This window comes from Pieris napi, chromosome 11, assembly GCF_905475465.1.
Source record: "Pieris napi chromosome 11, ilPieNapi1.2, whole genome shotgun sequence".
NCBI lineage: Eukaryota > Metazoa > Arthropoda > Insecta > Lepidoptera > Pieridae > Pieris > Pieris napi.
Window position 1 is genome coordinate 8,084,361 of NC_062244.1, and position 22,734 is coordinate 8,107,094.

Sequence of the window (22,734 nt, forward strand, 5' to 3'; positions counted from 1 at the left end):
TCAACAAATATGTAGAATGTATTAAGTATACATCCTGTTATTCTATTATATGCTATAAGTCTGAGCATTAAAGTCCTTTATTGATAAACACAAATTCAATTTGTATGACATTCGTTTCGCTCTACATACACACTGTGTATGCCACGGTCATTTACACATTTCTTTTGAGTGGAGAAAAGGCAAAGGATATCGGCTTAATGGCAGCTTGAGATTGCTTGGACGTTTGTTTTACATTCAATTATTCTAATGGCTTACGTAATTATGAACCGGTTAAGTGCTTTTAAGCTCTTCAGCAGTTTTCTTTAGCTTCTAAATGTCATAGAACTTTCAAGTTTCCGATGATGTCAAGAATAATGACAGGAAGCTCCTCTTATACTTACTAAGCATTTTTATTATATGTACTTAAATACGAATAAACGTCTGAGAATCTCTATTGTTAAGTCTTCTCTCAAAAGAAAAATATAAATAAAATGTTATTGTAAAAACACAATAATTGTTTTACAATTGTCATTTCCTTTTCTAGACAGATTATTCATTGAATAATAAGGTGTTTACAGATTGGTATGTGCATAATGTAGTTTGTTATTAGGAAATAGATTATAAGTACCATGTAGTCAAAATTTTATTGTGTTGTTCATAAATTAAATTTTATAAGCTTATGTCTCGCACATGTTGTGTGTACTCATTTTAATTTGGCGACGCGTCGCAACACGGTGTTCACATATAATCGCCGCATACAATTTTCTACATGATCACACAACGTGTATGACGCAGGCAAAATCACTCAACTAAACTTGACTGTACTGTGACCATGAGCTTTCCATATAGAAAGGAAGAGATACAGTTTTATGTTAGTTATTTTCATATAATTTATCTCTTGATTGCATAACAGTAGCTAGTATATAGGTGTAGTACCTATATAGTATAATTAAATTATAGTAAATAGGAAAATTTTATTAGTAAAGGATCTGAATTTATTATAATATTTTTACCCTTGTAAATACATAGCTCCGTACAGTGGCGTAACAATAAGGTGGCAGGGCTGGCAAAAAAATGCCAAGAGCCCCCACCCGAAAGGGCCTCTGCCCAAGAGATATTATGTTCTATCTATGGATGAATGTAAAGTCTCCACTACGCATTGGGCTAGCGTGGGTACTACAGACCATTCCCTCTCGCCTAAGAGAGGAGGCCATTAGTGGGATATATATGTACAACGTGTAATTGAGTACGCTGAAAATCTTGAAGTTTATTAAAATTAAACTGAGAACAACGTGGCGATTTTTAAGATATACGACATTAAAGAAAAGTATTTATTTTAAGTAGTACTTACATATTATAACTTAGTTTCTATTATCTATTAACTAATTTATAATAAATCACTAAACATGTTCATTCAAGTGACAAGCCTTCGCAGTGGTACATAAGGAGTTATTTCCAGAATTATTTCTATCAGGCTTCTATCATAGATATTAGAAGTAATTATGAAACTTTTAAAGAAGCAAAAACTATCGAGAGTGTTTTCTGATAAGCGGCATATTATGTCAGTCACTATTTATGTACCCAGCAGCTGATAGCCCTCTCAAACTCAACACTGGTTGGCACCAGTGGGAGTAAGCTATTATAAGCAAACTGTAAGCTAAAAAATAAACCCCTTGTAACGAAAATTTCGTCGCCTTTCAACCGTTCCAAGTCATTTTTTACAGGGATTTTGAAATATAACAGCTGCGGTTACATTTATCCGACGCCGGTTTATCGAAGAGATTAACTTTTCTGATACTACTGCCACTTAATCTCGTTAATCCTACGATATCTCGCCATGTAACGCTTCGGGATTGATCTCGAAAAATAGCACGAGATCTGCCGGATTCGCTCGTTCGCTAGGTCAGGTTTTTATTCCCTAGCAATAAATGATAGAAATCATTGCCACCCTACAAACACAATGGCTCTGGGAGGTCCTCAGTCTGATGCGTAGGTACTTTACCATATGGATTTATGTTACAAAAATCTTTAATAGTAAACATTATTCTAAAATGTACTGCATAACTCTTGTTCAATCTTATCCTCCTTGATGCAAATTATATAAAGCTATCTTACTTTAGTGTTTCACCCCTCTCAAATAACGGTTAATAAACTTTTAAAATAAACTATTTACTACTAGTATATGTCTACCATAAACCATTATTTTTTTAAATTCGAATAACATAAACATTTTCATAGTTAAACTGTGAGAAGACTACAAAAATTCAAATTTAGAATCACGGTAAACTAGTCAAAATTTGACAGCAGGCGCGTAATTTTTACTGTCTTTTTACAGTTTTCGTTAATGCGCGATGTAGTTATATCAATTGTTTTAGCGCCATTTATACTTTAAAATAATAAAATGCGAAGTTTCCCGACATATATTGTCCAAGAATACTAATTTAATTCGAATGTATGTATACTAGTTTAAAACAGTGAATGTGATGAAAACAAAAGGAAATCATATCTTTATCTACTTATAAGACTTCGCTAGTGAACACAGGCTACCATGTTTTCAAAACATTGTACCTGTACCATCTTATTTAAAGCGTGTTATTTAATTTATAAATAAAAAGATCTTTAAAACTTCTACACTACATTGTTATACGTTTGACAATTTTAGAAATTATAGATAAACATAGTGGTAGGGGAGCCCAAGAGGGGATTTCGGGATTTACTAAAGCGCGGCAGATTAATATATAGGGGGATACCTTGTACCCGGTTAAGTACCTCCACAAAATATGAGGCCCACATATAAGGCCGCCCGTGAAGGAGACAGGATCAGATTAGTAAAAAAAAATTGACCATCAGAAATTCCCGAGCGCGTCAGATTAAGGTAGGGTGAGTTAATTACATCCTAAAAAGTGTATATTCCACTAATTTGACAATTTGAGAGTAACGGAAAAAAAGGGGAGGGCAACAAAGTTGTAAAAAAAAGTCATCTCGACATTCTCGAGCGTAGCTAATTTTTTTTTTATTTTGAAGGAAATAATTCAATAGTAATGAAAAATATATAATCTGACGATTTCCGCAAGCCGAAATAACAAAAATTCATCGATAAAGTTAAATGCGTGCAGCTGCGTGATGCCTACATTTCCTTAAACCGATCGGAATCTACTAAACGGCGTTCTAAATATTTCTCTCAAAATTACATTTCCTGTGAATTTGAACCGATTCGGACCGATAGATTTGAGAAATTTTGAAAAATCTTAAAAAAATAAGAAATATTTTTTTTTAAAGTGGTTTCTTTATCGATCAACTTCAAAAACTAATCCGCCTTTGAGCTTGAAAAACCACGTCGATCGCCACCAAGCTGGTCAAAAGCGGTTGATTAGTTGATAGTAGTAGTTCGAGAGATATCGTGAACGAAAGAAACCCGAAAAAGTGTTTTTTCGGGATTACTCCGAAATTTGTGGTTCGATCAATTAAAATTGCAAAATTACTTATGAGGATGATAAAACTGCGTCGAATGCCGCCAACCGCGTGAAAATTGCTTGATCCATTCAAAAGTTATTGCGGTTTGAAAATTCCAAAAATAGTGCTCTATGAAACTTCTATCAGACTTTCGAGCTGGGAGAGCTCAAACGCATAGAAATGTTATTTCTTTGAACTCAGCGAGTTCAAAATATCAATTTTAAGCGCCCAGGAATGGAATTAGCGGGAAGTTGCAGGGATGGCCCTTTAGGTGAACCGTTTTTCTAAAAAAAAATTGTCAGATCAGGCGAATCCCTCTAGATAATCGTCAGATTATGAGACAGTACGTTTAGAACATAAAGATGAACCACATATATCTTAATCTGACGCGCTTGAGTATTTCAAAATTGCGATTTTTTTTTGCAAATTATGAAAATGGCCGTGGGTTTGCGACCCATCGAAATCGTCAGTTTAGTGAATGAGAGCTTTTTTTTGGTGCACTTAACACTCCCTTAGAAAATCTGACGCGCTCGATAATTTTTATTTTTTTTTCATTTTCAACCCTTAAATACAACCACCCGCATCATGCAAACGATCAGATTAACATACGTATATTATTAAAAATACGTAGGGCATTGATGCTATCAATATCTGACGCGCTCGAGGATGTCCATGCAACAGTTTTTTTTTACATATTTAACAATCTATAGCCGCTTCCCCCACCGATGAAAAGGTATATATCATATAACATTTTTTTCTTTTTATTATCTAAGCTTTGCATCCCAATAGGTCTCTACGACGCTCGAGTAAATCCCCATTTAGCATCGTGGGCTCCCCTACTATAGATTGATGGATTTTAGAATTTAAATTAAGGATTAATTGAAAAAAGTGCAGACACTATTAATTTATTTTACTTTTCTTATTATTTTGAATAGAGAACTTAACGAAGCTTAAATTCTCAGTGTCTGTTCACGCGTTAGACGTTTTCTAAAGGCCGATTTACATTATCATTAGTGCTTTAGGATAGTACTTTAGTTGAAAAATGTAAACGCTACTTGCTTTAGTAAACGCTACGCTAAAGAACTTGCCTTTCAAGTTGTACTAAAGCACTCTCCTAAACACTAAGATAATGTAAATCGGCCTTAATATAAAGATTGACTAAAATAAACATTATAACGACATTGATACACGAGTAACATTCATATAGGTACATAAAAATATATGCGCAATATATTACATCAAGATAAGGCCAATACAAGTCGTGTTAATATTATCAGATTACCAGACGTACAACCTTTAGGAAAATCAAACTATATTGTAGACAACGCGAACTTATCTTTAACGACACCGCGTCTTTTTAGCGTTACATAGGTCGGTAGCTCATGTCTGAGTTTTGTAGTCAGCAGAGTAGCATCTGGAACCTTAAACGTTATGATATATCACCACCTGTAGTTTCCTATCGTAAAGCCTAGTTTTGAACTGGTCTTGGACCTTTGAGGTCAACGAAAAATATTGATTATAGATATTAAGCCCCTAAGTGGGATGTGACCCAACTGAAATTATTATACAATGTTTCCAGACTTAAACCACCAAGTTGCTACTTTATTTTTGGAACCTAAATAACCAAATGTTACCGAAACTTTAACATGATTTATTTATTTACGCTTCGGTACCTTAAAAATACATAGAAAATATGTAACATAAGTTATCGCGCAACGGGCGGCATATGAAATCGCTAACAAGATTTCTTCCAGGCAACCAACTGAGGGAAAAAATAACGTATATTACTGTTATAAGCCCTCTTCTTTTACTTTCCCTTCCCATTTTTTACTTATATATCTCTGATTGCGTCTAAAATATTTTAATGATGAGTTAAGAGACTCAAATTTAGTAAACTACGGGTTGTGCCCAGTATGTCGCTAATCGCTATTATTTGCTAATATTGACCCATGATTTTATTAAAAGCGAACAAGTTTATATATATGTATCACTTATATACAAAGCGAATAATTATAATAATAAAATCATTCGTTGTATTGTACCAAATTGCGTAGTAAAATTATTATTATAGCATTAATGCGGCAGAAATAATAAACTTAAACAATTCCTGTAAATATGTATTGTAAACTACCAGTTTATGAATAATACCTACCTACTCATATTTTAAAGTTCTATAGTTTATTTCCGCAATGATATTATCTTTATTGTTATCACTTGTAAACGCCGTCAGAGGGCTGAAAATTCAAATAGAATTATACTTATATATCTGAGATTAGATATGCAAAAAAATAGAGGTTGTTAACATAACGCTATTTCATATAAATGTTTGTTATAAAAGGTTAAACAAAACTATTTAAGTTCTATTGTGTGTAATGCTCCAATCCATTCGTAATTATTACCTACCGTATATTAGGTCTTATCTGAAGCTTTGATAGCTTTTAAAGTTTTATAAGAGTGCGGTCAAGCGGTTTATTTACTGATACAGTAGGTTCTAGCATGAGCGACAGAGTACAAATATTTCACACCTAACGGATACGTATGAAACTTCTATTGTTTCGCGTAAATGGTTTACACAAAAACGATGGAGATTACGTTTCATACAGACTCGATTTTTTTTAAAGCCTTTTATTTCTGTTAAGTACCAATAATAATACAGTAGAACCTCGATAAGATAAAGTCCAAGGGAAACACAAAATATTTTATGTTATAGAGGTTTTAAGTTATCAAGGTTCTATGTCAGGTAAAGGCTAATATAGAGGTATGTACATGTTTCTATGTACCCTTCCTCCCATTTTTACTTGAATGCATCAGAAGGATGGAAAATTAAATATGTAATCATATTTATTCACATTACTTACTTAATAAAACAACAACTAAAGGTTTAGTCTACTTAAAAAAATCTGTGATTTTCTTTTGTTTTAAAAAATTCACTGTTTCTAAATCGATTTGATTTTCAATGACAAATAGAGAGGAGAATACATTAACACATTAACTTATGATGCAAGTAAGTCATTGTCACAAAGCTAACCACCGCAAAGCTTTGAAGAATTTAGATAAAGCAAACAATAGGTAATGTATTGTTTACGTTAACAATACATTAGTAAACACGTGCAAGCAATAAATACCGAAACCATTTGTTTTGACACTCTTATAAAATGACTCATTCACAAACAATTTTATGTTATAGAGGTTGTGGAAACATTTCTTTTAGTTACTGAGGGCCTATACAGAGATTATTTATTTACGTTATAGAGGTTGCGTATTTTAAGTTATAGAGGTTTTGGGCTCTGATGGGAAGGGAACATAGTATTTTTTGAAGTAACAGAGGTTTTTATGTTACCGAGGTTTACGTTATCGAGGTTCTACTGTATAATAATATTTTAAACGTTTTATGTTTTTCAAATAACACGGGAATAAGCTTACACTATTACCAATAGCAACTAGTTAATAAAGCATATTAAATGGCTTATTTTAGACTAAAACACGTTAACACAAACAGACTTCAAATTAAAAGTTGCTCTTTCTTCAGTGATTTCGAGATCTCCAAGTCAGTTGGCCATTTTTGAGCGAAGTTGAAATTTGTTTTATTTGAAAATATTACATAGGACAATTCATATATGTATTTTGGGGTAAGTTTATAAAATAATTTAAAAAAAACATTTTTTTTAAAGAATTAATAAAATATTTAATTAATTTTAAAATATATTTATCAGTATTAGGTAAGTAAAAAAATTAGGAGAGTAACGATGGAAGCGCTGTTAGTGAAGTGACGAGCGAGTCAAAATCATGGATTATCAGAATGCGAAGGCAGATGATAAATAATTATAAGGACAAAAGGATTGTATCACCACAAGGCTGCTTCATGACATGCCCCTGCGCGGGCGCAGTGTTAATAGTGTTACGGCAAGATGCGGACGTATATCTTACTCGCCTGCGTCATTGGTATCGCAGGTAATATTTGTTTCTATAGAAATATATGCGATAAGGAAATTTACTGTGGAAATTCATTTAAAATGTTAGTACGTACTATGTAGTGAACATGTTATGTGTTAGTGTGTCCTTCGAAAGCGTCAAACTGGTTTTTATGCGTGTTTTTACTGTAATCTCTAGGGACGAGCAAAATAATGTTAAAATAACCAATACCAGAACGTAGAAAATGTTCTTTTCGTAATGCACAACAATTGTGTGGTTTTCGTTATCATAACCTAGGGATACTAAACATTCTTCAAGTATTTATCCTCATTTCTCTTTGTATATGTCGCAGCCAACTAGCTTAATTAGCTGTTCAATCAAAAGCCTAGCCGCTTTACTAAATAGCGCCGTTTAACAAGCGGCCTTAATGATATTCAGTAAAGTCATACAGCTAGGCAAATATGTAACAACGTGACTATTATATAGTATTTTTTCTTCGAATTTCACCCGAATGCCCTAAGCATTAGCCAGCCAGTTTATTAAATGTTGTAACAAATGCTACTGCTGAAAATCTTTCAGACCACTTTTTAAACGGTGCTGTTTAGTAAAGTGGCTAGGCTGTTGATTGTACGGCTTATTAAGCTAGTTGGCTGCGACATATATACTCGTACAATACAAAGTATTACATCCATCCGCCAACCACGCCGCGTGGCAGTAAAATGCAAATTCATACTTTTCGTAATGGGAAGAAATTGTTCACGCCTTATTTTAAGTTAACCCATCTGCCCCGGAATACAAGCTGCCTCGCGATTCTGTAACTCACTTTTCTAACTCGCACAGCGGTTTTAGCAGCGGCGGTCGCGGTCAAATCAGTCGTGAAGCAGTCATTTTACGATTTGGCATTCTGATAAACAATAAACTACAAGATCCCTCCTTATCGAAAAGTGAGTAACAGAATCGCAAGGCTGAACTTCTGGTTCCTCTGAAACCCTCTGCTAATTGGAAACGCATCTGCTTCTGGTAAAGTTTCTTAGGGTAGCTATATCACTTATAAACAATATATAAACATTTAGTACAAAATAGGAGTTGCAAATAGGTCAAAATAGAATAAGTTTTTATCTACGTCGCATTATTTTTTTATTGATGTTTACTAGAGATCTCCTGGCCTAAGTCAGGGATATTTTAAAGTTTACTATATTTGATGGTGCAATGGTGGAATGCAAACCGCACCAATTAGCCGACAACATTCTTTACTAATACGTTTAATAACTGCTCCAGAGTTATCCTTTTATTAATTTGTTGCTCCAGGTCGGACCTGGGAGCTGCGAACACTGGACATTATTAAATAAGGTGTAATACGCTTTGTTGGACATCGGAGTCTCATATACAGGCAGAGCTTGTTTTTTAATGAAAGCGATGTAGATATTTGGCAAACGGATCACGTCCTGTTAGAATTTGTACCATGGGCAGGATTGAGCCTCTCTTTGCATATGAGTCTATTTGTAAAAAAGAACAAAATAAAGTAATAAATAATAAATTATTATTGAAGTGTAATAAATAATACTGCAACAATATTTAAATTCATTTTAAATATTATTATTTAAAAAAAGGACCTCTGTTTCGTAATTAGATAATGACAAGACAAGATTAAGTTCAATCATAAAATAATAGTCAAATTGAATGAATCACTTACGAAAACATCAATTATTTTTCAAAATTGTTATTATTATTATTAAAACAATGTTTTTTTTAAACCTGTCGGTTTTTCTTTAAGAATATGAAATCCTATCTTACAATTATTGCAAAAATTATATGTCTCACAATATGAGAAAGTGTAGAAAATCACACATAAGTAATGACGTAAGCATCAAATTATATATTTTTGAATTTGTGTGAATATTAATAAACTACTCAAAAATATCTTATAATATTATTGTATACAGCAATACAATTCAAGGTTATTATTATTGTATATAGAGTAGGTATTCACAAGCGGAATATGAAAACAATTTCTAGAAAACCTTGATTGTATTTTGTTTTATCCTTTAAATTCTCATGAATTATGATAAGGACCTTAGTTAATAAATTTTACGCCTTAGGCATTTCAGTAAGTTGTTCTAACAGTAAAACTACTCTCATTTGGACATGATAAGCGGCCACGAATTTATTGCTAAAACCTAGAATTACCTTCATTTTAATCGTTAACAATACGATTATTTTTTCCAATGTTATACAACAGTAGTGTCTCCGCAATTATCCGGTATTTCTAGCATTGTAATCAATAATTGCTAGAAGGTTTTAAATAACTATAAACTCATTTTTCAAACATAACAGCCGTTCTTACCTTGATAAATACATACTTTGTTGACATTCTACCACATTTTTTATTAATCTGTTTGATGTGGTGTAATATGGTATAGATAATGTAGTATGTAATGCGGAGCAATTGAAAGAAGAAATTGACTTAGTATAGAAGAATTTTGAACCCATTTAAATCCTACCAAATAATATGTTTACATCAAAAATCTTTCAGCACTTCTGACATTTGCTCGTAAAACTAAGATTTACCATATATTGTATTATTAGACACAAATATCCTACGTTAGAATTAACTTCTTTGTGTAAATAATGAAATTATTTTGGATTGCATATTTTCAACTTGTAACGTATCTTATATAAATCTAATTACTTAATAATTAATGTTTGCTTATCGTCGATTAAAGGTTTTTTCTCTAATATCAAAACACAATGATTTTCATATTTGATAAAAGTGTTATCTAGATTTAAATTATGTACACAAAATTAATTTATAACCAGCAAATAATAATAACCAAATGAAAATATTTTTATATTTCTAACTACGTACTCATCTACTACAACTAATGGGAGTTATCCACAAATACGTCCATATCATGTTTATATGATTTATTAAATAAATAAATCAGTGGTGCTACAACCTTTTCAGGTCTGGGCCTCAGATTTCTGTATCTGTTTCGTAATCATGTTTTGTAAATAATCAAATTGTCCTGTGCCTTATACACGCTGTAGAATCAAAAAGTCTGTATATGCGCGATGTTTTCCTTCGTTCCTCCGTTCGAGGGAATGTTAAATTCACACATAGAATGAAAGTCCATTAGTACACAGCTCGGAATCGAACCTACGACTTCAGGGATGAGAGTCGCACGCTTAAGCCACTAGGCCAACATTGCTCAACAATTTATATGATTTAACATATGTACTTATCTATTCAAGACCATTATTTTACTATGAGCAGGCTAGTAAATCTATATTAATAAAAAGTTAAACCAATAATTTGTGATAAGATATAAATATTATTGTTGGGACATGATAGCATATTAAATAAACACACTTACAAATATACATAATGTATAATGAAATGATTTCAGAATCTGCAAATATTGTACCAGAATATTTAGATGAAGAAACAGTAAATACGCAAATAGGCGCACATCATATTTTTCGAATTCGAGACTTCACATTTGTTACCTCGGATACATGTACGCTCATCTCACCAAATGGAACAACGTATGATCTACTAAGAGACGAGGTTGAAGGCATTAAGAAACATTCTAACATTGATTCGTCATGTGGTGTCAATATCACAATAAATTCGGAAGATTTCGTCGGAAACTGGTCTCTAGAAGCAAACGGCACAAGGTTAGGGGAACCAATAGAAAGAATACTGCCATTTGTCGTTATTGTAGAAGGTAAGAAGGTGTTTAATGGCATAATTATAATCATATAATACTCTAAATCTCCTATCAAAATCATGAAATAGTACGCGCAAGAAGTCACGTCCAATGATAAAATCGAAGTATGTCGATAAGTGGATAATCTTTAATTACATCTGAATGATAATTACAAATTGGCTAACAACAATGTAAACCGATAGTTTTAAAAATAACATCATTGATTTAACTTTATTTTTTTTAAACTTTATTTGATATTGAATAATTTATGGATATTATAAAATTTTATAAAATGTATTGATTTACCTACAGGGCCGTTCAAGTATTACGTAAGCAGATTTATTGATATTAGTCCCCCCTCGAAAATGCATTTCGTTTTCAATGTGTGGGTAATACATATGTGTAAAAAAGTAAATCATTACTGTTGACGTAATAACCAAATAAGAAAATCAAAGACCCCCCTCCCCCTATAGTGCTTACGTAATACTTGCACATTGTTAGATTAGAAAAATGAAAAAATAGAGAATTTTTTTTTAAATATAGTTTGTACAATAATAAAAAAATACTTTTCATTAGGATATTCATCACATCATAAAATTTGTTTCAAACAAAATATGTACAAATACCAATTTATGGATTGCAGAAGCGGTAGATGCCTCTCCAAGCGTACTCATAGTTGGAAAGGGCAATAATTTCCATATCGGTCTGGCAAAACCAACCACAATACCGGAAACTTGCAAGTTGTATAGACCTCAAGGAATTGAATATCAAGAAAATACTACTGAAATTTCCAATTATTGTTCGTACAATATCAACAACGTTACAGCAGAAGACGACGGCACCTGGGTTATTGTGTATGGAGACAAAATCACTTACAAAGCAGCGGTTCAAGTTACTGTTGTAGGTAAACTATTTGTGTCTTTAAAAACAAGAGGTTACATAGTTTAAATATCCAAAATCCTTTACTCGACGCGAATTTTAAAACAGATATAAAATGTAAACCAAAAATGATAATTCACTCACACTGTTAAGCTTAGGTTTCCTAGAAAAGCGGTGCCGTTAACTAAAGGCCGTCATTTTCCGGTTGTTAAAATGGCCATCTTTACTTTTTAACATAATGCAAAAAAACAATCATTTTCGCTCGTGCAAGTCAAGTTTCTAGGAAACCTAAGCCTTAGTAAAGGTGAATTATTAGTCCTATTTGTTTACAGTAAAATTTCAATTTATCATCGTTGTAATATTCTACATGATCTCTTGTAATTTTATGCGTTAAGATATTTTTGTTCCTTACTGTATTTTTTTACTTCAAAATATTAATATCGATTGATTCAAATAAATAAATTCATTTCATAGATATATTATCTTCTCAAAGATATGCTATTATTAGATGCTGCTTTGTTTTTCATCTAAAAGCGCCACCAATCTTATCACTTTATCTTCAACATCAGAAATTTCAGAAGTTTTCTTGTTTCAGGCAATTTTAATAAGAATAGTACCCAGGAGTTCGTTTGGACCTTGGGCGCTCCCGTTAATCAAATTATTGGACCAGAAAATGCTATATATTGCAAAATAATCGATTCATATTCAGTTACTGTTTTTGAAGATTTTGGAAGGTGTAATATTTCTATCGATAGAGTTACTTCTAAACATGCTGGATATTGGAAGATGTCAGTTGGTATGCACGGCAGTGTGCTACCAGAAGAAACTATTTTCACTGTCGCTGTTAAGCATGCTGGTATGTAGTTTTGCAATAACAAATGCAATACGCTCGCAAAATTAGATTTTATACCCTTAGAAATAAACCCTTGTTCGCAGAATATACAAATAGTCAATTAAACAATATTTAAAACAATTAGAAACAAATCTTTAATGTACAAAATACAGTCGAAACCTTTACGTCTATTTTGAAATGGGGTTTCGACCAATCTTTCTTATCTATTTTTTCATTCCAAGACATTGACGTAGGTTTTTAATAAAATTAACATTTTTGACTATGACATTTATAAGGAATTCCATTTCAGAACCCAAGTCAAAAATTATCTCATATGTGGTAGTAAGAGAGCCAATAGTGACGTTGACATGTTATCTCGAGAGCAAATTTCCGGTAGAAGCTTGCAAGTTCCGTGATCCATCTGGCAAAGTTCTGCTCGCTCATGAGGGAGTCAGTCAGAGCCGATACCGCTTCCATGGAGCCACTGTTATGAGGTTATTCTTATATTATTTATACGGCAAACTGGCAGGGGGCTCACCTGATGTTATGTGATACCGCCGCCCATGGACACCCTCAATGCCAGAAGGCAATACTTCTTTCGGTTCGGAAATACTTCTGTGGGCAGCTGGTTCCACATAGTGGTGGTGCGCGGCAAAAACTGCCTTAAATAACGCTCAGTTGTGGAACGACGGACGTTGAGGTGATACGGATGGTATTTTGTATTTTGCCTTGACGTCCGATGTTGAAACTCAGCTGCAACATAAATCTTTTATTAGTCCCTGTGCACTTGAACTGCACGGCCCAAGAGTCTCTACTCCAAAGGGAACAAAATTAAAGTTGGAGGGAATCATATATTTTACTCGTTTATTATTTTCTAGTAAATAACTTTGCCAATGTATATAGTTAAGTTTTACTAGCTTTAACGAAACCGAATAAGCTAGCTGTGATTTTGGAAGATGTTTCCTAATCATTTGTTTAAGAACGTGTCGAATAACAACTTGAACGATTTCTGTGTCAAAGTATCCCGACTAAATAAAAATAATAACTATTTATTATCGCATTACTGACGAATTACAAACGTATTCCAAAAATAAAAAAAAATGCAGAAATCTAGAGTATACATGAAACCATATCCACCAGGCTATTATATAGTAATGATTGGTTTTGCTTGGATCAAGTTACATCTATGATACACGTTACAACGATATACTTTATTTAGTACTCAGTTATCATCCGATTCAGTCTCCAAATTTTTCCTTTTTCTGCTTGATTTTTCCTCGTCCTTCACTAGGTTTTGCTTGTAACGACATTTTTTCATCGTCCCATCTTTTGTATGATAGTTTGGTTGCAAAGTAAATCAATGTCAAAAACTTTTAAAATTTATAGAACTTATGACACCGTGGCTCAGAACCAAACTTGCGCTCTCCAAATAACTGATCCCGTGGTATCAGACATCGGTCTTTGGCGATGTGGTGTTCACACTGAGCATGACACATACTTCGGCCACTTATCTGTCCGTTGTCCTTGGGTCATTAAAGATGTTGAAGTCGCAGCTGCGATTATAACAGGTACTTTTGATCTTTACTTTACCAAAATTGAAATAATTTTACCGGAATAGATTTTACTTTTCACAGAATATAATATTTCACTAACTTATTCGCATGAAATAGAACTTTGTGAACGTTGTTTTAATAATGTACCCGATACGTCTATGTTTACACCCAACAACCTTGCTTTTCATTAGACAAACTAAGACAAATGCAATTACAGTAATGTATAAGATATGACATACGTAAGATATACTTAGAGCTAAGTCCTCCTTAGTAAACTTCCACACAACTCCACTTAATAGGCTTTGTTTTTATCACCTTGGTCATGTACTTCATGTATTTTGTCTATCACCTTATATAAAGTGTTCTTTGTCGTATTTTCCAGAGCCAACTCTATCAGCGGATCGCTTTTCAGTTTTTGCTTTTGAAGATGAAAGCATTACTCTGTCCTGTTCCATTCAAGCTGCTATCCGATACTGCTATTTCAGAGCTAGTAATGGCACTGTCTTCGATGTCTCCCCTGGTAAGTATACATACGCATAGGACAACTCATCACTTGGGAAATTTTGTATAGTACGGCTAACGAGATTACGTTTTCCTTTCCTTAATTTATATCATCAACTTTTCAGCTCTCAGTAGAGCTCTTTGTAAAAATGCATACTTAAATTGAATAATTATAAATATTCTTAATACACGAAATTGTATCCGGATTAGAAATATTCGTGCTTTGTTCTATTCGTATAGCCGTCGGAAAGACGGTTCTACTACTTTCTTCTAAGCGCGTTTAACATTTTCTCTAACGAAGAAGAAAAACATCGTGAGGAAACCAGCAGACAGGCGCGGAAGGCTGATCACCTACTCGCCTCTTAGAAAAAACAACTGATCACGTAAGAGATACAGAAATCTGAATTCCAGTCAATTTCAGGACAATCAAATTATGTGGGTGCTGGATTTGATGCTGGTGAATGTGGCATTCGGTTCTCGGGCCTCTCTGCCAACGATAGTGGAACTTGGAGCTGTCATGTTGGACTTACCGATGCCTCCAAGGAGCAGAGACGTCCTATCTCAATCAGCATTCAAGGTACAAACATAAACGTTAAAAGGATTATGTCGCTATTGAAAAACGAAACTAAAAAAATCACTTTAAAGCATCGTTACTCAAGCGGCGGTCGAGTTTGTTTTAAAAGGGGGTCGCAGTCTGTTGAAAAATAATAAATACAAACTACATATAGGTACAAAAGATTCGTTTATTAAAGGAATTAATAATAATGGTGTAGTGTTATAAAACTAAATTATAAATTTACAGTGACGGGGTCGCTAGACGAAGTAAAACATTATTTTTTGGCTTTTTCGTGCGTATGTCGCGACATAAAAATGGTTGAAAAATTATGCTTTAAATACATTTTTACAATACAATTGAAATTTTCGTACTCATTACAAAATATTACTTCTAACCAATCATTTCTTGCTTGTCTTTTATTTACTTTTTCAGTGTTTGCTAAATCTCATTCCTTTTTTTTTTCAGAGCCTCTTAGAGTGAATCAATATTTGCATGGAAATCATTTAATAATCGAAGCAGACGCTCTCCCGAGAGGATGGATAGACTACTGCGTCTTCGTTAGAATCGACGGACTAGGTAATTATAACCTAGCGTTTTCAAAGGCAGTTTTTGCCGCGCACCATCGCTATATGGAACCAGTTGAGAACCAGAATCAATAGCCAACATATTACAGGAGTAATTTGTTTAGTAACTTTGTATGTATCTTATAACTATGGATTTCTAATATAGTATTTATTAGTTTAAATTAAAAATTGAGTCCACTTATTGCTTCTTAACCGAGTTCAAATACCAGAATAAACGTTTATAGTTCAGCGTCTACTATTTATATATAATAATAAATACATGTGTGTGTTAGTTTTAAATTTACTTCAACAAAAAAATAGCTAATCAATTCGACGAGTTATGTAATTTTCAAGTATAATAGATCTATTTCTGTCAAAAAATAACCTAAAATAATCTTCATACACCTTACGTAAATAAACCAATTAACATTGTGATTAACAAGGTCAATACGAAATAATACTGTTATTTTATATTTCTAGTGCATTTTAGAGGATTTTAAATTATAGAGTTTATATTATAATAAAAGATATAGTATATAAAAGATTTTATATTATATTTTGTTAAAAGGAATTTATTATATCCCAGGTTTTACAACCGACAACGCTCCAATGGGCTATCGCACCTCTATACAACGTGCCACCGGCTCCTGCACGCTTCGTATTTCGTCACCAACTACCCTTGACCGCCAACCTTGGACTGTAATGGTCAAGGTCAACGGAAAGGAAGACTTGGTGACCCAAGTCACTGATATAACCTTGAGGGTGCCTGATACAAGTGTTACAGGTATAGTATTTCTCATTAATACGGTTTTCGGATCAATATTTAGCCATAAAATAAAGATGTATTTAGCGGATCGCCTGTTTATACTAACCACAGCCGTTTTCTAATGTATGTTACATTAGAAAACGGCTGTGGTTTAGTTTCAAGAAATGTCTGTTTTTTCTGTGTGAAGTTTGACATATTTGACAGCTCTTAAGGCGATATTGTGTCTTAAGATACCAATTGGGGGCATCATAGCCTAGCGGTCTTATTAAGTGGCAGCTAGGTGAGGGGTACCGGGTTCGATTCCCGGTTCGAGGGCAAGTTTTAAATTAATTTAAATTTGTTCTCGACCTTTGGGAGGGTTGTGCGGCACCGGGCGAGTGCCTAAACCGTACATGGAGGACACGGTCGAATTTCTAAAGACAAGCACGAATTATTAAAAATCCTATATTTGACGCTGGCTAATGCACAAATCGAGCCAGAGCCATAAAAAAAAGATACGAATTATATGGACCTAAATATTCGTAGAAGCTTACCAAAACAACAAATTTAAAAAAAAATCTAATATAGAATTAGTTTATACTATATACCTTACCATAAATAATTAATGAATTATACATTTCCTAAAAGATGTGCATGTTTTCCTAAAAAATGATTTAATTCTATTTCTAAAAATTATAAAATGTTCCAGGATTCCGTTTCCCAACATTATGGGTGATAGTGATGGTTGTGGGCCTGTCTATGCTCCTATTGTCGATTGTACTCGGGCCTCATAAGAACCGTAAATGGGTCGCTGCACGTTCAGTTTCCGTACGGAACAGCTTCAGAAATAGCCTCAGGAAACCCCCGCTCAACAATACACCAACGGTGGCTTAATTAAATATAATTCATTGTTTCATGGCATTTTTACTTAAAATATCTATTTATTAAGTTCTCTTATATTTTATGATGAAGTGTATCTATGGACATTTTAAATTCCTGACAAAGCATAATAACGGTGAAATTATTTTATATCTCTTTAAAGGTTAAGGTTACATTTGACATTATTCCAAAGGATTTTTATTATATACATACGTAAAATGTTAAATAAGAAATTAAGGATAAATTACATTATTTCATTGTTTTTGTTTCAATAAAAATATTATTATAAGAAGTTGTTTCATTCATATTGTCAATTAATATATATTTTAATAACATTTAATTCTAATTTCTAATCGTCTTATTACACACGAATGTAATAATCACTTTGAAGAAGTTGTAAGCTCGCTTATCAAGCTACATCAACACATCTTTAAGCTTTTAGCACTGTTAAATATGTCAGACAAAAATTGCTTTAAAAACGTTCGAAACTAGATCTATGGTATTGTCTTTATTTTCATTGTCAATCTAGATTACGCGCCAATAACAATGTCGCAATACCGCTTTGGCGGCAAAAAATTACAGCCAGAAAATTTCTTTATAAGCTAAAAAATCAATTTATTATGTTACATTCTTTATAAGTAGTACAAATTATCGAAAATTAAATCAGATAAAGATAGATAAGGTCATAATTTTATCTGTTATTAACAATGATACAATGAATTAAATTCAATACAGCAGTAGATAGAAGTAGAAATGAAAGTATTATTTATTTTAAGTGTATTTATAATCACAACGTGTGATGGTAAGTCAAGTTACTTGCAACTAGTGTTAAAGGATAGCTGTAAAACTTAATAAATCTTAATTTACAAATCTTGGCACTAGGACTAGGGTCATACAAGCAAAATTTGGTTGCGTAATTATTGTTTAAATTTGAGTTTCATACAAAAATTTAGGGCAGCTACTTTTCTAATTTCATGTTAAACCTTTTGATAAATATTGTATTTCGGTGTAGGTAGAGTATTTTGATTTAGAAAATACAATAATTTTGAACCATAGCACAATAGTGCGCTGTATGTATTGAGTATTCATTTGAATTACATGCGCTTGAATTGGAATATTGAGCTGCCGGCAGTTAGGCCTACAATATTTTTTATATAAACAATAATAAACAAATGACCTTTGACCTAAGTACACGACTTTGAAAACCTTACGGTCTTGTGTTGTATAGTCCATAAACGTGAGCGGTTTTCTTCTTCTTCGCTTCTCTGGTGATAATGTAAAATTAAAGGGGCAAGAAGAAAGGTTGCGTTCGAGTGTAATTGTCGAAAGGCCTAACTATTGACCAATCACAATGGAGCGCACAATCTTTTCAGTGTTTCGTTTTGAATTCTCTCTGGGGACTGCCTACCCGATTTCCGGGCTTCTTTTATTACATGTACCTAGTCCACATTCTTAATAATCATCATGATTTTATTTCTTACATTACTTACTTTTTGTAAAAATTACCAGCCAGCCTCACTAGTCGCATTGGAGGCGGATCCGTGGGTGACATTGCGAAGTATCCATTTGCTACATCGTTGCTACGACAGCAAGCTGGAGTCTTTCGACACCAATGCGGTGGAACCATCATCAGTAACAACGCTATTTTAACAGCTGCTTCTTGCTTCTTTACTGGCAGCGTGTATGTATTTTCTTAGCTTTATTCTTAAGTTAGACGTGCTTAACAATTGTTAGTTAATTATTAAGTCAATAATTATAATCGTTATTAATTGTTTTAAATAAAGCTAGCCTATACAGGCAACATAACTTGTCCTGTGTAATGTGAATTAATAGATAATATGTATAAGTTTATGGAGACATGAAAATATTTATTGTAGTGTATATTAGCCAAACAACAAAGCAAAAAGTATTGTTTGGCCCGATCAGAAGGTCAACATTAAAGTAAAAGAAACAAGAGACAACAATGTAACGTCTGCGCTTCTAACGATTCTTGCCAGCTTAACTATTCCTATAGTATGATAATTCTATAGATCTATCTATGTATGATAATTCCAGAGTGGATGATGCATTTTTATGGCGCGCTAGAGTCGGCTCGTCATACTCCAACCGTCTAGGCCTCATTCACATCATAAGACGTATCACAACGCACCCAGACTTCCAGCAGATCACAAGGGCGCATGATGTAGCAGTTGTTCGGCCCACCATACCTTTTACCTATGGGGAAACTGTCCAAGCTGCTTATTTAGCTGGGGGGGCATATAGCTTGCCCGCAGCAGAAGGTGTGCTAGCTATTGGCTGGGGAGTTACATCTGTAAGTATGCTTTTTTTATTACGGGTAGATTTTGATACATTACATATATATAATTATTAAATAATAGGTAATTAAAAAAGGTACAAAACATCAAAGAAGTGAAAGCTTGAAAGCTTAAATTGTTGCACTTTTAATGTTTAGATTCTTAGAGTGTCTTCCTCTCTTAAATCCTTGTATGACTAAGGACTTTGGACTGTGTCCCAAAATTTCCAATATTCTGTTAAGATGAGAGACTAAGTTAAAGCTGACTTTGTACGTCAAAAATGTATTGGATTTTGACACGAGTTTCGATTCTGAATCATGGCCAGAATCCTTATGCCATAAAAGCCGTCTTTGCGACAGCAAAATCCTTAATCTCTGAATAAATTTCTGCTGCATATCTTTTCTTCATATATCTTTCTTGTTATTGTTGACAATTAAGTGGTCGGCCTTCTCTGTCTAATATCCTCGATTTTGAGGTTTATGGTGGTATTCTCATTTCTCAAGTTTTAGTTCTTAATTGACTTAGAAGAGACCTCAATGTTGATAGTGCTTTTAACTGCTGTTTCTCCTCTATTTATAAACTAGAAGATTCTTTTTAGAAAGTATGTAGTATTCTGTTTTTCAAGTACACCCAGTTGTATCAAAACTATTTTAGGATTGTGAAGTTATTATTAATAATAAGCCTCATTAAATACTTCCAGACCAATGGCGTGATCTCGTCAGATCTCCGTGAAACAACGATTTGGGTGACCGACTTCGCGACCTGCGTTAACCGGTACAGCGAGCTTAACCTCACGGTCACCGACAATATGCTGTGTGCTGGATGGCTCGGTGTTGGTATTCGGGGACAGTGTGAGGTGAGTTTAATCTTCATAGAACAAAAGATAAACGGGCTGACGGTACCAGTATGACCGGAATGCCATACTAGAAGAATTGCAAGTGTATTTCCGAACATACATAGTTATTTAAGTTGTAAACCGCGAGAAAATTAATTTCTTTCACGATCATAAGTGTACTAAAGTTACGCGATGATTTTTTGAAACTCCAATATTAATTGTCTAAAAGCGATATCTAATATAAAATCATTATTTCAGGGAGATACAGGAAGCCCCCTCCTCCATAACAACGTAGTGGTTGGAGTGTTTTCTCATAGCGAAGGTTGTGCTTCTCCCCGATATCCAGGAGTCAATACTAAAGTAGCTTCTTACTCACGGTGGATTGAAGACTCAGCCGTTGCAGCTTTGTAAAAAAACTAATAAAAATAATATTGATTAATCTATTGTTTTAATCGCTCGTTATTATATCTTATTCCAGTGAAATTTGCTAAAGAATGTCTTTGTTCGAAGGAGGTGGAGGCTTACAATTAAAAAAAATACAATCGGAAAATATGTGATATTGATCTGCTGAAATCTACAATTTAGATAACATTATCGTGGAATAATGTCATTTCAATTTTAATTAAATATTTTTTATTGAATTAAATACGACCTAAGCATGCAAAATCCGGAATAGAATTTTTATGCGTTGGAAGATAAAATAAATTATTTTGTTTAGTATTTAAGACACGAAAACTACATTTTCAAAACCACTTTTTTTAGGACTAAAATAATGACTTATTTATCTTTCATTACTACTTTATTGCTTAAATTACGCCATAAAAACAAATCGATAAAATTTAAATGTTTTATTATCAAGTCTTTTACTTTTTACAAAATACTCTAAATTACTATTTTACCATTTAAAACGCAACAAGTTTGTCATCAATAATGTACCTATTCATTGTAAAATATATTTGGAGCGTAGACCGTGCGAGTAGCGAGAACTATAAAAACGTAGGTAATGTGAAGAATTTAGGCTCTTGCTTAAGTTACTAAAAATCCTGAGATTATGGCAGAGAGAATGGGCAAATATTCATAGAAACTCAAAGTCGCACAGTCAAAGTTTATTCTTCGACTAAAACATACCTACCGTCTTCCTGAAGCTAACCATTTCTATTGTGAATTGCGCATAGAAAAGAATTTGGTGCACAGCCCGGATTTGAACATAGGACCCAAGGTTGAGTGTAGCACCCACACTGCCTTAAATTAGAATGTAAAAGCAGGTTTATATTCTAAATACCTACTCGTAGTTTTTTATATTTCAAATAGTTGTCAAGAAAAATGTCAATCGTTTGCTTATCGAGCCCAAATAGATAACACTATCTATGTAATCTCAAAACACTTAGAGGGGTGATAAAACAAATCCAAATTCGGTATTACTTGGGTCATTCACGCCTAACCTAACGTTGTATTAAGGCAAAAATTTTGTCAATGGTAAAGGGATTTTTTGTTCATAATTGTCATAGTTCATATATAAATCATAGCATGACTAGCCTGTGATTATTATAATCAGGGTAAAATGACACTTTACTTTTGAGATTAATTTGAAGCGTTCTTTATGAACACATAAGGCAGGCTTAAGATGCGTTAATTCTGCTAAATTTCAAGCGAATCGGAACATAAAATAGTTTTCCACAAATATTACCTTTTCTTACACCCGGCAGTCTCCAGGGTCTATAGGTACCGTACAGGTACCGTTTCACAATTTGACGATTTCACTTCGATAGATTATAATCTACCGAATAATAATACGTTAAATTGTAAGCAGTACGTTGAGTTCACAATTTTTCGACAGTTTACAATCTCGGGAGATAGATTACAATCTAACGGTTTTTACGATTTTACGTTGACATATAGGTATGTACATACCATAATTCATTGCAATCAATGAGCGGTATACACGTGAAAGCGTAACAAAGTCATATTGTATTGATATGTAGTATTTTTTTAAAATAATGCAAATTGTTTCAGCGGATACATATAAAAAAATATTTTTGGGTG

At 33.3% G+C, this 22,734-nt stretch overlaps 2 protein-coding genes across 2 annotated transcripts; both read left to right on the forward strand.

Annotated features, from left to right (window-relative positions):
• Positions 1–7,251: 7,251 nt before the first annotated feature.
• On the forward strand, positions 7,252–17,851 carry LOC125053899. Its single transcript, XM_047655509.1, has 11 exons — positions 7,252–7,383; positions 10,752–11,072; positions 11,698–11,958; positions 12,529–12,789; positions 13,076–13,259; positions 14,152–14,333; positions 14,701–14,838; positions 15,241–15,396; positions 15,841–15,951; positions 16,525–16,722; positions 17,393–17,851. The coding sequence occupies exons 1-11, from the start codon at positions 7,341–7,343 to the stop codon at positions 17,575–17,577; spliced, it is 2,040 nt and encodes a 679-aa protein (XP_047511465.1). The 5' UTR covers positions 7,252–7,340; the 3' UTR covers positions 17,578–17,851.
• A 411-nt stretch (positions 17,852–18,262) lies between these two features.
• LOC125053919 (trypsin, alkaline A-like) lies at positions 18,263–21,130 on the forward strand. The gene is made up of 5 exons (XM_047655541.1): positions 18,263–18,364; positions 19,072–19,243; positions 19,618–19,873; positions 20,557–20,712; positions 20,950–21,130. The coding sequence occupies exons 1-5, from the start codon at positions 18,316–18,318 to the stop codon at positions 21,100–21,102; spliced, it is 786 nt and encodes a 261-aa protein (XP_047511497.1). The 5' UTR covers positions 18,263–18,315; the 3' UTR covers positions 21,103–21,130.
• The last annotated feature ends 1,604 nt before the right edge of the window (positions 21,131–22,734 follow it).

Bases quoted from the DNA above. Each gene is read 5' to 3' on its own strand.
- LOC125053899 (XM_047655509.1), top strand. From the start codon at position 7,341: ATGCGGACGTATATCTTACTCGCCTGCGTCATTGGTATCGCAG. The intron at 7,384-10,751 runs GTAATATTTGTT...AAATGATTTCAG, and splicing joins CTGCGTCATTGGTATCGCAG to AATCTGCAAATATTGTACCA. The intron at 11,959-12,528 runs GTAAACTATTTG...TTCTTGTTTCAG, and splicing joins GGTTCAAGTTACTGTTGTAG to GCAATTTTAATAAGAATAGT.
- LOC125053919 (XM_047655541.1), top strand. From the start codon at position 18,316: ATGAAAGTATTATTTATTTTAAGTGTATTTATAATCACAACGTGTGAT. The intron at 18,365-19,071 runs GTAAGTCAAGTT...AAAAATTACCAG, and splicing joins TATAATCACAACGTGTGATG to CCAGCCTCACTAGTCGCATT. The intron at 19,874-20,556 runs GTAAGTATGCTT...AAATACTTCCAG, and splicing joins TTGGCTGGGGAGTTACATCT to ACCAATGGCGTGATCTCGTC.